This window comes from Rhamphochromis longiceps, linkage group LG10 (genome assembly GCF_057381845.1).
Source record: "Rhamphochromis longiceps isolate RC_006_pf linkage group LG10, R_longiceps_female_GT1.1, whole genome shotgun sequence".
Classification (NCBI taxonomy): domain Eukaryota; kingdom Metazoa; phylum Chordata; class Actinopteri; order Cichliformes; family Cichlidae; genus Rhamphochromis; species Rhamphochromis longiceps.
This window is the reverse complement of record NC_140566.1, coordinates 13,715,410-13,728,623: the sequence shown is the minus strand read 5'-3', so window position 1 is coordinate 13,728,623 and position 13,214 is coordinate 13,715,410. Positions and strand designations below refer to the sequence as shown.

At 40.7% G+C, this 13,214-nt stretch overlaps 1 protein-coding gene across 3 annotated transcripts in view; it reads left to right on the top strand.

Moving 5' to 3' along the window:
• LOC146660432 (glutamate receptor 3-like) overlaps positions 1-13,214 on the top strand; it is a 78,990-nt gene that overhangs the window by 49,877 nt on the left and 15,899 nt on the right. For all 3 annotated transcript variants that reach the window (XM_085420293.1, XM_085420291.1, XM_085420292.1), the window contains 6 exons: positions 542-646; positions 1,192-1,218; positions 2,828-2,935; positions 4,804-5,010; positions 7,621-7,994; positions 9,552-9,750. In XM_085420293.1, coding sequence (XP_085276419.1) covers positions 542-646; positions 1,192-1,218; positions 2,828-2,935; positions 4,804-5,010; positions 7,621-7,994; positions 9,552-9,750 — 1,020 coding nt within the window. The remainder of the gene's footprint in view (positions 1-541; positions 647-1,191; positions 1,219-2,827; positions 2,936-4,803; positions 5,011-7,620; positions 7,995-9,551; positions 9,751-13,214) is intronic.

Below are 13,214 nucleotides of genomic sequence, written 5' to 3'. Positions count from 1 at the left end.
GCTTTCCACTGAGGCTTTTAGTGAACAGTAGATGAACACACAGGTCTTATGTTACATCTTTTTTGCTTATGTCTTAGAATATGATTTTTTAGATTTAGTTAATGAGCCATAGATGTCTGCCACTTGTTCTTTTCGCCTCCACTTTTCTCAAATTTGTTTAAGTACACACTGCACACCATGACAACATACGTCAAGTTTCAGGTTGGTTTAAAAAAAAGATAAAATACCCAAGAAATGAGGGCTGGCTAAAGATTTTTGCCTTTTACACTATATTTAATAGAACCATGTTATTCTGTGAATACACCCATTCCTTACATACTGCAACGTGAGCAAACAATTATAAGAAACCTGCTTCTGGTGCTCCAAGTTAGTCTGACCTAATAGACTGGATCCTTATTTAAAGTGATTTAACTGATTAAAAATGAGACCAAAAGGTGAAGCAGAGCCTTATATCACAGCCGTATGACACACGTTACCATGTGGTTTATACATGCTGTATGTTAGGAACAGGTGGTATGATGCTTTTCTTGGTGCCTGGCAGGTCCAAGTACAAGGTATGACAGGAAACATCCAGTTTGACACATTTGGTCGACGATCTAATTACACAATCGACGTGTACGAGATGAAACCAAGCGGCCCCAGGAAGGTAAGTGGGCACTAAGGTTTGGATGTCATAATTTAAAAATTTATAATTAAATACTTTTTGCAGGTTGAGTTTATGATACAGACCCATGCTATGTGCTTTGCATACAACTACACAAGCATAAGTAAATTTGAAGCATACCTTTTTTGAGGGATTTTCTTCTCTGGGCATATTGGCACTACATAAGTTAGGGCTGATACTGATTTGGACAGAAGCTGCCAGTAGCCCGGGCTTTCTGATCCAACTCAAATCATGTAAGCTCCCGCTCCCTCTGAGAGTTTGATCTGGAATATATCCACCAAGAAGCAGCCAAGCCATGCAGATGGAAGCTTGAAGTTTTGGAGAATGGATGAATAATTGTGATCACCTCACACTTACAGAGAATTTAATAATAATTGAGTATACTCACAAACATACTGTTTAGACATATATTCATGGATATTTAAATGCAAGTTTTTAAACTAGTGTTCAGGTCTTGTTATTTTAATTTAAGAAATTCTCTCAAATAATCATCTATCCATCGATTTACTTCTGGTTATCCAATTCAGGCTGGAGCCGGTCCCTGCTGTCCTAGGGTGAGAGACAAGCATTCATGCTCACATTCACACCTACAATTAATTTAGAGTCACCAATCAACCCCACGGATGTCTTTGGACTGTGGGAGGGAGCCAGAGTACCTGGACAGAACCAGTGCAGACACAGGGAAAACATGCAAACTCCACACAGATTGCTAACTGCTAAAACGCTAACCACCACACCACCCTTTCAAATAAGTCATATGGAGTGTTTTTACAGGAAACCCCTAACATGATGTTAGTGGGTTAAGCAGCAACATTTACTTGTATGTGATTAGAACTATGACAGTGAAATACACATTAGTAGCATAACACCTACAGGCTCAGTGTAAAAAGATTTGTACTTTGTACTGTTTTGAAACAAAAAATTGTGCATAAGGAAGAAGATCCAAAGTTTTTGACATGGACAGAAACAGCTAAGAGGTAAGAGCTGCAGCACACATTAGCATTTAGCTACAACGTGTCCATTTACCCTACATGCATGGACACATGTCTTCTCTTGTGCCTTGCTAAAGGAACTGCTGTGAGGGAGTGCACTCACTTGGAAAAGCCAGTTAGCTAGTTAAGTTGTCAGCTGTAGCGCTTGTCAATGTTTGTTAGTTTAGATGCTAAAAGATTGGGACCTGTTCTTCTCTACTTCTGGCAGGACACTGTCTATGTCCCCATTAGTTTGTAAGGTACAGGCACTGGAGTAAATCACGCCCACACATCTACCCTGAGCCTGAAGGTGAAAAGATTGTGTTTTACGCGTTTTTTTTTTTTTTTTTTACTATTAACGGCAAGATTTTTTTGATTTCTGACTACCTTTCTGAATCGTAACAATTTCGTTACACTGTGATACAACTCCACATTAGTAAGTAATACACTACTGAACCAAAAACAATAATGTCTGAACACACACACACCCTTACACGTGACACCCGTAAGAGCTGCGGTAGCTCTGTGACACTGAAACCCCCACAAAGCTGGCACCGAAAAGGAGTGGCCCCATAATGTCCACACAGCTCAGTTCACAAGACAACATACATCACAGACCCCCCCATCCAATCACAGTGTGAGACAATCTACAGTGACAAGAGAGTGAGTACTGCGCATTATAGCTTCCAGAAATGGGAGAGTTCTTCTTGGCTGAATAAATCAGAGTCTAGCAGAAATAAACATAATACAGCTACTGGAATCATCTCAGGTTGAGCAGCAACAAGCCAGGCTTTGTTTGTGTTAGATCATAATGTGTGTCTTTTATGTAGTATTAATAGAAAGAGAAAAAAAATCGACTGCATTGGCTAGATAAGGCATTTTTAGATTATTAGGTTTTTCTTGCTGGTATTAATTTTATCAGTCCTCCAGTGCTCTATGGGTGCTGCTTTCTTGTTATATAAGAGAACATTTGCTGAGCCAGGAATAGATTACTCCTACTCTGCTGAAGTGTAGCCCAGGTGAAGTGAGGAGAACCACTATGAGCTTTTTATTAAATCATATATCAGGAGCAACCGACACCGTCTCCAGCCGTACAGATAGAGCTGACCAGCTCACGTGAACTCGGAGGGTCTACTGTGAAAATGTCTTTCTGCTTCTCGTAAATAACTGCGGACCTCTGTGTTGTTTTCAGATCGGCTACTGGAATGAGTACGAAAAATTTGTATATATAATGGATCAGCAGGTCACCAACGAGTCCTCTTCTGTGGAAAACCGAACAATTGTGGTCACTACTATTATGGTACACACTCAAGTGGTTTTAAATGTTTCACCTTAAGATTTCTGCCACTCAAGGTCAAGGTGTCCTTTGTTGCAATCTGTCCTGGGAGGGTAGAATTATTTTATTTTCAGTTGCTTTCCATCCACTCACTACATGTTGAAACAGTCGATTCACACAGAGTGTTTCAACTGTATCCGTGTGGGTGCCAAAGCATTTTGGTTTTTTTATATTACAGTGGGCTGTTGTAGTAGTGACATCACAATAACGGCTTTGGTAATGATAACTATACACATCGTGTTCTCATTCAGTGCATACGTAAGTAAAAATGTTTCCCTCTCATTAAGTAAATTGTCAGTGACGCTGGACCAGAGACATGAAATGATCTGCATACAAGGAGGATGTAAACAGCCAATGGCTGCAACCTTTGGCTGTTTATCCCTTGTCTAAAATTTACTTAGTTAAAAAATTTGAATGAGGATGAGAGCGCTCCAGGAGTAAGCAGGGGTGAGGTCAGTTAGATCAGTTGCAGGCAGTAGCTGCAGTTTAGTGATCATCAGCCATTTTTAAATGTAAGATAAGGTGCGCCTTATCTTACATTTAAAACCATGGCCTCTCTGTCTTTCTGACTTTGCCTATTATGGTTGCATCTTAGGCAAATTCAGAATGAAATAGTCACGCATTCCCATTTCAGTGTCTGGAAACTCATACTCATCTTACCTAGACTGGAAGTAAAGTGTTGTTTAGAGCGAGGGAAGAAATGAAGAAGCGTAGTGCCATTGCATTATTTTTTCTCTCTGCCAGACATGATTTTGATTTGAACAGAAACCAATTATTGTTTTTAGAGGCATCGCAGTCATCTCATTAACTTCATGTTTTTATTACTTCCCATGACATTAAAGAAAACGTTTAATGAAAGGACTACCTCGCTTTGTTGGGGTGCAGTTCTTTCATTTTTTGTCTCACCATAACACCGAAGACTGCGGAGCGAAAGGGATGTGGAAGTCTAAAGTTCAACAGGAGCCATGCTGTTGAATGCTCCAAGAACATCAGCAAAAGCCAACAGTCTCCCGTGAAGAAATTGCATTTATTCTGTTCTATTAAGCTGAATAACCTCTGAAAACATGTGCATGCCATACGACAAAGTAAGTACAGCTTTGCTTAATATCCCCCCCAAGGTGACACTGGTTCATCTTTAATGGCAAACATGTTTTGGATGTTACATATTGGAGGAATGATACAACAATCAAGGCACAGAGGCAAAGCATATTAGCATAATCGAGGCGATGAGCAGATTATTTTATTGTCGTAACGGAACAAATAAAAAAAGCAATTTGAACCAGCTTTAAACTACTTTTGTGGTGTGATTCAGACCTTTTTTTTTTTTAAAAAGTTGTTCGATAAAATGAGGTAATCTCCATGTGTTTGATGTCTTTAATCTCTCTGCTGCCACTGACGTTTACTTTATGAACTGGAAAAGTGCTCCATTCAGCTCGTCCTGCCCCCTGTGCCTTCGCTGATGCAAAGCACACGCAACCCCCCACCTATTGCCCATTTCTGCAGATTTAGATTTTTCTGGATCAGGTTAGCATGAGGGAGGCCCGACATCCTGCTTTGCACTTTGCACTCAGTTATAGATGCTTTGCTTCTCCCGTCGGTGCAGTCGGCCTAGTCCCCCCTGCCACCCACCCCACCCCTTCAGTCCTCCACTTACGTGCCCGTACATGTGTTTAACCTGTGTTTGTCTTTATTCATATGTTCCCCTCATCTGTTGGTGCCCTGCACGTGTGCATGCAGCAGTACCAATAAAGGCCTCATGTGACCCATATGGTTTGGTCACTGTGGATGTGATCTTGCTTTACCATGAACTCAAAATTATGTCTAATTAACAGGAAGCTCCATATGTGATGTACAAGAAAAACTATATGCAGATGGAGGGGAATGACAGATATGAAGGCTACTGTGTCGATTTAGCTTCTGAAATTGCAAAACATGTGGGGATAAAGTATAAGCTGTCAATAGTGCCCGACGGGAAGTATGGAGCCAGAGATCCAGAGACCAAGACGTGGAACGGGATGGTGGGTGAACTAGTCTATGGGGTAAGTGTCAGCCTGCCTGTGTTTCTGTAAACTGTCCGTCTTTTGTCATTGTTTGTGACTCAGCTCGTCACACAAAGCACATAGTAAAACATCCAGTTTTATCAGATTAACCAAGTTTTTTCTTGACCAAAGTAAGTTTGTCTATAGCCAATTAATCCCTTAAAGCTTCAGTCATATGTCATAGAAAACAGTTTTACACTTCCGTATTTTTCGGATTATAAGGCGCACTGTCGATGAACAGGTCTGTTTTCATACATAAGGAGCACCGGATTATAAGGCGCATTAAGCGAAACAAAACAGATAAGTAAAACTTTAGTCAACTCATTCTTCTTGCTTCCTCCACTTCCGTACCATTGATTCATTATGTTTAATTCTCTCGCAGCTGCTCTATTCCCATGTTGTTGCAGTATATTAATGACTAACCTCGTATTGTGGATGGATTTTCTCAGTTGTTCTCCTGACTGAAGTTTGGTCCGTTTACAGCATCCTGCCATGCGATTGCATTTGTCCCTAACCATCGGGAACCCTCATGTGACTTTTATCAAGTGGAAAAAAGTTAGCGTTCATCCTCCAGCTTTACTGTGTTTATGCTATGCTAACAGCTATATCGCTAGCAATCACGTAGCACAGCGGTCCCCAACCCCTGGGCCTCGGACCGGTACCGGTCTGTGAGTCGTTTGGTACCGGGCCGCAAGAGTTGAGGCTCAGGTGTGAAATGTATAGTTTTCAGGGTTTTTATCGGTTTTCAGCGTTATTTTGTAATTGTTTTTATCGTTTACTCGGTTTTCCTGGGTCTTTTCACGTGTGTTATGAATAAATTTTCTTTTTTTCGGTACCGGTACTAGTTTTATTTTGTTGTATTTATCTGCGACACCTTAAAGGCCGTTCCATGAAAATATTGTCGGGCATAAACCGGTCCGTGGCGCAAAAAAGGTTGGGGACCACTGACGTAGCACATCATTATATACCAGCTAGCCCAACTTCAGTAACCCTACAAAAGTCACTACTGTTTAGTTTTCTGTCTTCATTTATGTTGGAAGTGAAAGCAGAGCTGTACGTTTTAATTCTTTCAGAACTCTCTCAGTCAGAACATGCTATATCATGTTTAGGTGGAAACTAGCGAGCTAACTTCATGCTAACTTGTAATTCTGTTAAATTTAATGTTTTCATGGATGCCTGGATGTTAAACTTAATTGTTACACCTGGTAAAGCAGTAACGCTGATCATTTTATTAAAGATGAAATAATTTAGACAGTTTTTAACTCTCAATGATGCCGCAGTGTTCGTTTGACTTTAGGACCTGAAGTGAACTGAGTTTTGGACCCAGATTACTCCGCGAGGTGAGGCTTCTGACTACGGTAGCCGTAATGCTCCGACAATCCATCAAGTGGTGCAGCGTCGTAGCTTACCGAAGTCGTACTAACATATTTATGACAGATTTTTGTGCGCAATGAACCGCATAAAATCAATTCGAGGTCAGTAATCACAACCAGAATTCATACATAAGTCGCACTGGATTAAAAGGGGCACTGTTGATTTTTGAGAAAATTAAAAGATTTTAAGTGCGCCTTATAGTGTGGAAAATACGGTACATAAGAATAAATTTAAAACAAAGAAAAATAAACATATTTATCTGGAGAGTGACTCAGTTTTAGAAATCCCTCCTTCTCCTGTAGAATCCACTCAACTGAGTTTGTCATGTGTCTCGTGGATCACTCACAGCCGAACTGGCTTGAACAAGACAATTTGCATCTTTTATGAGGCCTCAGCTGCTGAACGAACGATGCTAAAACATCTCACACGGTTGACTGCAAATGTAAAAAGATATGCATGCAGACGGTGATTCAGTGCCTGATTCACAATCTGACACCTGTAGTTTCTGCCGTTATGTCTACAGCAGTATTAATAGCTGGACCGACAGAGATTGCCATCTATTTTAATTGAACGAGCCGTGACAAGGCCTCATCTAAATTTGTGCATCAACACTAATTTTATATTGCTGCCAATTAACTGCTGGGACGTAAATTCACAATGAACAATAGGCAGCTGCTTTTGCCTAAGACCCCTCCTGAATTTATCAGCGACATGAATCCTTTGTGTTCAGTTTTCTTTAATGTGGATTACGTTACACAGCGCGGTCAGTAAGACCAGAAAAGCAATATTGAAGCAGCAGTCTATTCTGTTCCAGTCACTGCAGACATTTGTCAGCATTTGTTTCTCATACTAACTGATGAGCCTGAAAGGCAAAGCAGAGGATCTGTTGGAGGTGAATTTAACAGGCTGATTCACATTTCATGAACTGCTTACATAAGCTCATCCACCTCTGTCTTCCAACCCTCCGCTTGATTCAAAGACATTAACAAATGCTGAGTGACTCATTTTTAAATAGCAGATCCCCTCTGAAGGGCTTTATCACAGGTCTGCTATTCAGTATATACTAAGCTGTGCCATTTCACAATGTTCATTCTGTTTACTCTGTGAATGTGCTGGGAGTTTGAGTTGGTTTGAGGTTTATCAATATTTACTCTTTTACAGAATTTAACGCTTTGTTTGGTTATTATTTCTTTTCTGTTAGACTAAATCCCTCTGTGCCTCCTTCCATTTTCACAGAGAGCTGACATAGCTGTGGCACCACTAACTATAACGTTGGTTCGAGAAGAAGTGATAGACTTCTCTAAACCCTTCATGAGCTTGGGCATCTCCATTATGATTAAGAAGCCCCAGAAGTCCAAGCCTGGGGTGTTCTCCTTCTTGGATCCACTGGCCTATGAGATTTGGATGTGTATAGTTTTTGCTTATATCGGTGTGAGTGTGGTGCTCTTCCTGGTGAGCCGTTTCAGCCCTTATGAGTGGCATCTGGACGAAAACGATGAGGCCAAAGACCCTCAGAGCCCCCCTGACCCTCCAAACGACTTTGGGATTTTTAATAGCCTGTGGTTCTCCCTGGGTGCCTTCATGCAGCAAGGATGCGATATCTCACCAAGGTTGGTTTGTTGTGTTCACTCCACCACATCTCCGATGTCCTTGTCATCTCTCGTTGCATTTTATAGTCCCATACATGCGTTCCCATCATGCATTGGTGCATATAGGTTATTTTGAGCTTTACTATTAGGGCTGTCCACCTAACCTCGTGCTCCACTTCACTGCACTTTCCTCCCATTTCTATATGAGCAAGAAACCATCAACAACTCGTCATCTTTGTGTTTTGAAGCTGCATGCTGGCAGCAATGCTTTGCATCCACAAAATAACTTATATCCACCATGCTGAGGGCTGTAAAATGCACAGGGGTCATTACATTTCATTTAAAGTAGGGACTTGATTTCCTCTTGACTCTTGGAGGGCTACCGTGTTTTTGCTGCATGTCCCATTTTACGGTCATCAACTTGGTGCATATAGGGTATATTGTGTGGAAATGATATCAGTTCCATAACTATATATTTTTCCAACACAATGGCCATCCAGTCATACCCTCTACTCATTCACTCATCCATCCATCCGTTTACTCATCACTGTTCTGGCATCTCTGACTTCTTCAAGGATTCTTGTTCTGACACTTCCTCTTATTTGACTTTGGAAGATTGTAGAGAAGCTGGTTGAAGAGCTAAAGCAAACTAATTTGACCAAAGGTTCTCACAGATTTTCCCAACGTTTCATGGAATAATTAAACGGGTGATATGTCAAATATGTTCTTGTTTTTATTTTATTGGACTTTTAACTCTGAGTTTTTTAATGTTATGTTTAAAGAAAAAAGCAGAGAAGGCACCACTCCTGAAAACCTGGAATTTGCAGATTTCTCAGTCTCTAACACCTCACTGGGAAAAAAAAATCAATTAAGCAGCAAATGAGGGATTTTATGTTGGCTTCAAAGTACATGCAGTTTTTGAATTAAAACTGCTGATGCTGTAATTTTTGCTAAATTATTCCTTATAGCTCCGACACAGACCAGCAGTTCCCAGGCTACTCTAACAAGAGGAAATGTATTCTCTGATTTCCAATCCTTAATCACACCTTCTGTTGCCTCTAGGGCATTTTTGTGGCTAAAGCTTTAAATCTGGTTCAACCACATTTTAACCAACTAATCTCTTATGGAAATTGATCTTACTGTGATTTTCTTTTCAGGATTAACTCCATTTATGAGCAATTTTCAGATAACACTGGTAGAGTCCTCACACAGCATCTCTGAAACACACTGTAGGTCTGGTGAAGTGACCGTGAATACACAAGAACAAAAATATAAAAACGAACTAAGAAAACAATAAATTAAGAGAAATCCAGAGCAGCGCATCTGCAATGCAGGGATTCACTGCGATTGAAGTGCGTCCTCATTTAAACAGAGGAATGAGAGTTCATCTGAGAGCAGCCGAGTCAGTATGTGTGTGATCGTTAAAGCAGAGGACCAGAGAGAATAGTCAAATTTGAAATTACGTACCCGGGGTTGAACTGCGAGGTTCCTTCCTCCCCAACGTGTTGATGTGAGCATGCTGATTTCCTGTCTCTACCTCTGCTCTTTTTTTCCTTTTCCTTTTTTTACTCCTCTTAGGTCTCTGTCCGGCCGTATCGTGGGAGGAGTGTGGTGGTTTTTCACCCTCATCATAATCTCTTCCTACACGGCCAACCTGGCTGCCTTCCTCACCGTGGAGAGGATGGTTTCTCCCATTGAGAGTGCCGAGGATCTGGCCAAGCAGACAGAGATCGCCTATGGGACTTTAGACTCCGGCTCCACTAAGGAGTTCTTTAGGGTGAGTGTCTCAAATGCCTGTTGCTATCCTGCTGCTGCACTGTATAAACTGACCTCTTTTTAGGTGAATAAGCCTCTATAGCTGTGCTGTGTGTTTTGAACCATTACCTGCCAGGTAAATAAATAAATAAATCCAAAGACTCATTACTAAAAAAACAACCTTAAACTACTTTTTCTTGATGCAGCACTTTCAAACTACTGAAACCAGACCAACTGTATAACTACATCTAATGAATTCATTATTAAACCTAAAAGAAATTAAACATTAGTAAAAACACAAACAGCTGTGCGACAGTTGCATGCGTTTCTTTTGTTTATCGATTTAAAAGTGCTGCCCTGAAATGAATAACTATGCTGAGCTCATATTTCTTTCAGAGAGGAGCACCAGTCCGCTTGTGACTGCCACTGAACTAAATGATGGCATTAGGCTTCAGAGGCAGCGCCTGTTATCAGCCTGTTCACAAATCCATTTTGTCCACAAAATTAACTTTGGTTATCAAAATAATTTTTCCCAGCTTTTTGGCAAAAGGAATAATTCAGCTATGAAACTGGGACAGTAATGCTTCCTCGTGCGGCCATCTGCAGTGCCATTAATCAGACTTTGATTAGCCTCACTGTGTCTTCGCTAATTTACTCAAAAGTGCTTCAGAAGCAAAAAGAAGAAGTACAAAAATAAACGCCTTATAAAAAGAAACAGATCAGGCAACTGGTTAGTGTTTATCGTTTAGAAAAGCAGGTAAGGTAATTTAAAAGCCTGCATGTTAATTAATGCTATTATCATTTTGAAACTGATGTATCTGATTGTGTAGATGTAGCTCTGTCTTAGCTTCTTAATCGCTGCCAGATCTTAGATGTCCTCAGGAGGATGTAGTTAAATGAAGTGATTGTTCAGTCTGAGTATCGAACACGTTTTTGTCTGTCTTTGAAACTTTGGAAAAACTTTAAAGAGAAACTAGAAAATGTCATTATAATTCCAATTTGCTGGCCTCTGTCACAAAACTGCAATCTCACAATAGACGCTCTATTCCTTGGAAATGGAAATGTCATTCACATCCGATGTCCAGCTCTGAGCTGTGTCTATTTTTAGTCCCAGTCGTTCTCTTGGTGTGATTGCTTGGAGTGAGTCTGAGACATTTCGGTATATACAAACCCAGCTCTCCCTTTAGACTCGAGAGTGATCGGGATGCAACCACATCCTACAATCTCTTCTGAGATTTACAGACAGCATAAATACAGCATGTTTCTCTGTGTCGGGTTGGGTTATTTGCTGCTGGCTGGAGGGCTTTCTTGTTAGGACAGAGTCAGTCCAAGCATAATCAAATTAAAGCATGCATGCAGAAAACAATCGCAGACAAAAGAAGAAAAGATTCTGATTATATTTTAACTTCGGGATGAAAGAGCATTGCTTTTGTTTATCGTGTTTAACTCCAGTGAGGGAAGGGTTTTGCAGGGATCTAACCAAGTGTAATATCTGACCCAAGAGGTTTACAAAGGTGTTCAAGCAGAATAGCTCGATCTGCTGTGCAAAACTGACCCGAGGTCTGAAAGCACAGAAATGGAGCAGTCAGTATGATCGGTGCCAAGGAGGTCTGTAACTTGATGTCTCCTGCAGTAAATGAAAGTATGAAAAATGGGCCTGTTTAGAAAAGTGTCATGGTGCAAAGGAAATCTTCGTCCCAAAAAGTTGAGGCCGACTGGGAAATGATAAAGTCTCGACTCGTCTGTTTGGGAAATTTAGAAGGATTTGGTTTTCGATAAAAATGCAAAACAAAATGGTAACTGGCCTGTATTTATATAGCGCTTTTCTAGTCCCTAAGGACCCCAAAGCGCTTTACATATCCAGTCATCCACCCATTCACACACTGGTGATGGCAAGCTACATTGTAGCCACAGCCACCCTGGGGCACACTGACAGAGGCGAGGCTGCCGGACACTGGCGCCACCGGGCCCTCTGACCACCACCAGTAGGCAACGGGTGAAGTGTCTTGCCCAAGGACACAACGACCGAGACTGTCTGAGCCGGGGCTCGAACCGGCAACCTTCCGATTACAAGGCGAACTCCCAACTCTTGAGCCACGATCGCCCCCAAAACAGCAAGTCACTTATCTGTCAGAAATTCAGTTTCATTTTACTGGCTTATATCCAAACTCCGCTTGTACAAGGCTGTTGTTATAGCTATAGACAGACAGAAGTGTGGTTTTAAGTTGTTCCTATTATCCATATCTGCGCTCAGTTCAGTTCCACCAGCCGATTGGAGTCTTTCAGTGTCGCATTTCAAGCTTCCTCCTCCAGTACAAAGACATGCATGTTAGGTCAGCTGGGGATTCTAATTTGGATGAGAGTGTGTTAGCTCTGTGATACACTTGTGACACGCCTCTTGCCCTGTGACAGCTGGGATAGGCTCCAGCGCCTCCACAACCCTGACTTGGATAAGCGGAAGTAAATAGATGGCTGGAAAACAGAAGCCGTTGTCTATTTGCCTTATTTGCTTATCATTCTGCAGTATATTACAGATGACTGACACATCTAGCAGCCTTAAAAAAAATATCTCATTCACATCTGTTGAATGAGACATTTTTTACAAATAGATATTAAATTGAATATTTTAGTGGCTTCCTGGTGAGTCATTGCATTGAAGGCAGCACCATAAGCAGCAGTTCCTCTCTGTAGATGCTCTAATCTGTGATGTATTAGACAGGATGTGATTTATCAAAGGTGCTCCTGAGGAGATAATTGACAGACATGTAGTGACTTTGTCTTGAGTGAAAAATATGGGCTCTTTCTGCATACAAACTGGAAATGCCAACGCAGAGGAGCGCTTCTGATGAAAGGTTTTTGAAATCTGGAGATTAGACACTAATGATTAATAGAAGCTATCAATGCATTTCAGCCTGATCATCAAAGAGGATGTATCACTTAATACAGATAATACATGCTCCTAGGGCTCATAATATATGATGATAACCAGTATGCTAATAATTAAACATACGCTTTAATTATTTGTTCTGGTCCTCAGAAAGGTTTTTTGTCAAGCCCCTCAGCTTTTTAAAGCATTGCAGAGGTAGTTTTATTTAGAATAGATGCAAATTTCTCATATCTATTTTGTGTCTTTCTTTCTGCCATTCTGCCATTTAAACCTTCCATTGTATATGGAGTTGTATAAATATGTATAATATTTAAAAAGATAAGTAAAAACATTTTTGGAGACATTTTTGGAACTACACCTATTTGCTACTTGTGGACTAATTAGGAAGCTAGCTTAGTATGAATAGACAGCTACTGTACAGCTTGGTTCTCTCCAAACCTAAAAAAATTTACTAGTATCGTTAAAGTTCATTAAAGCATTAAAACCATATGTAATGTCACAGACTGGTTTGTGAACAACTGTTCACAAAAGAGACCATAATTGAATGATAGTGTTGTTTTTTTATGCTGATTATAGCAAGCTTGTTTAACAAGGTACTG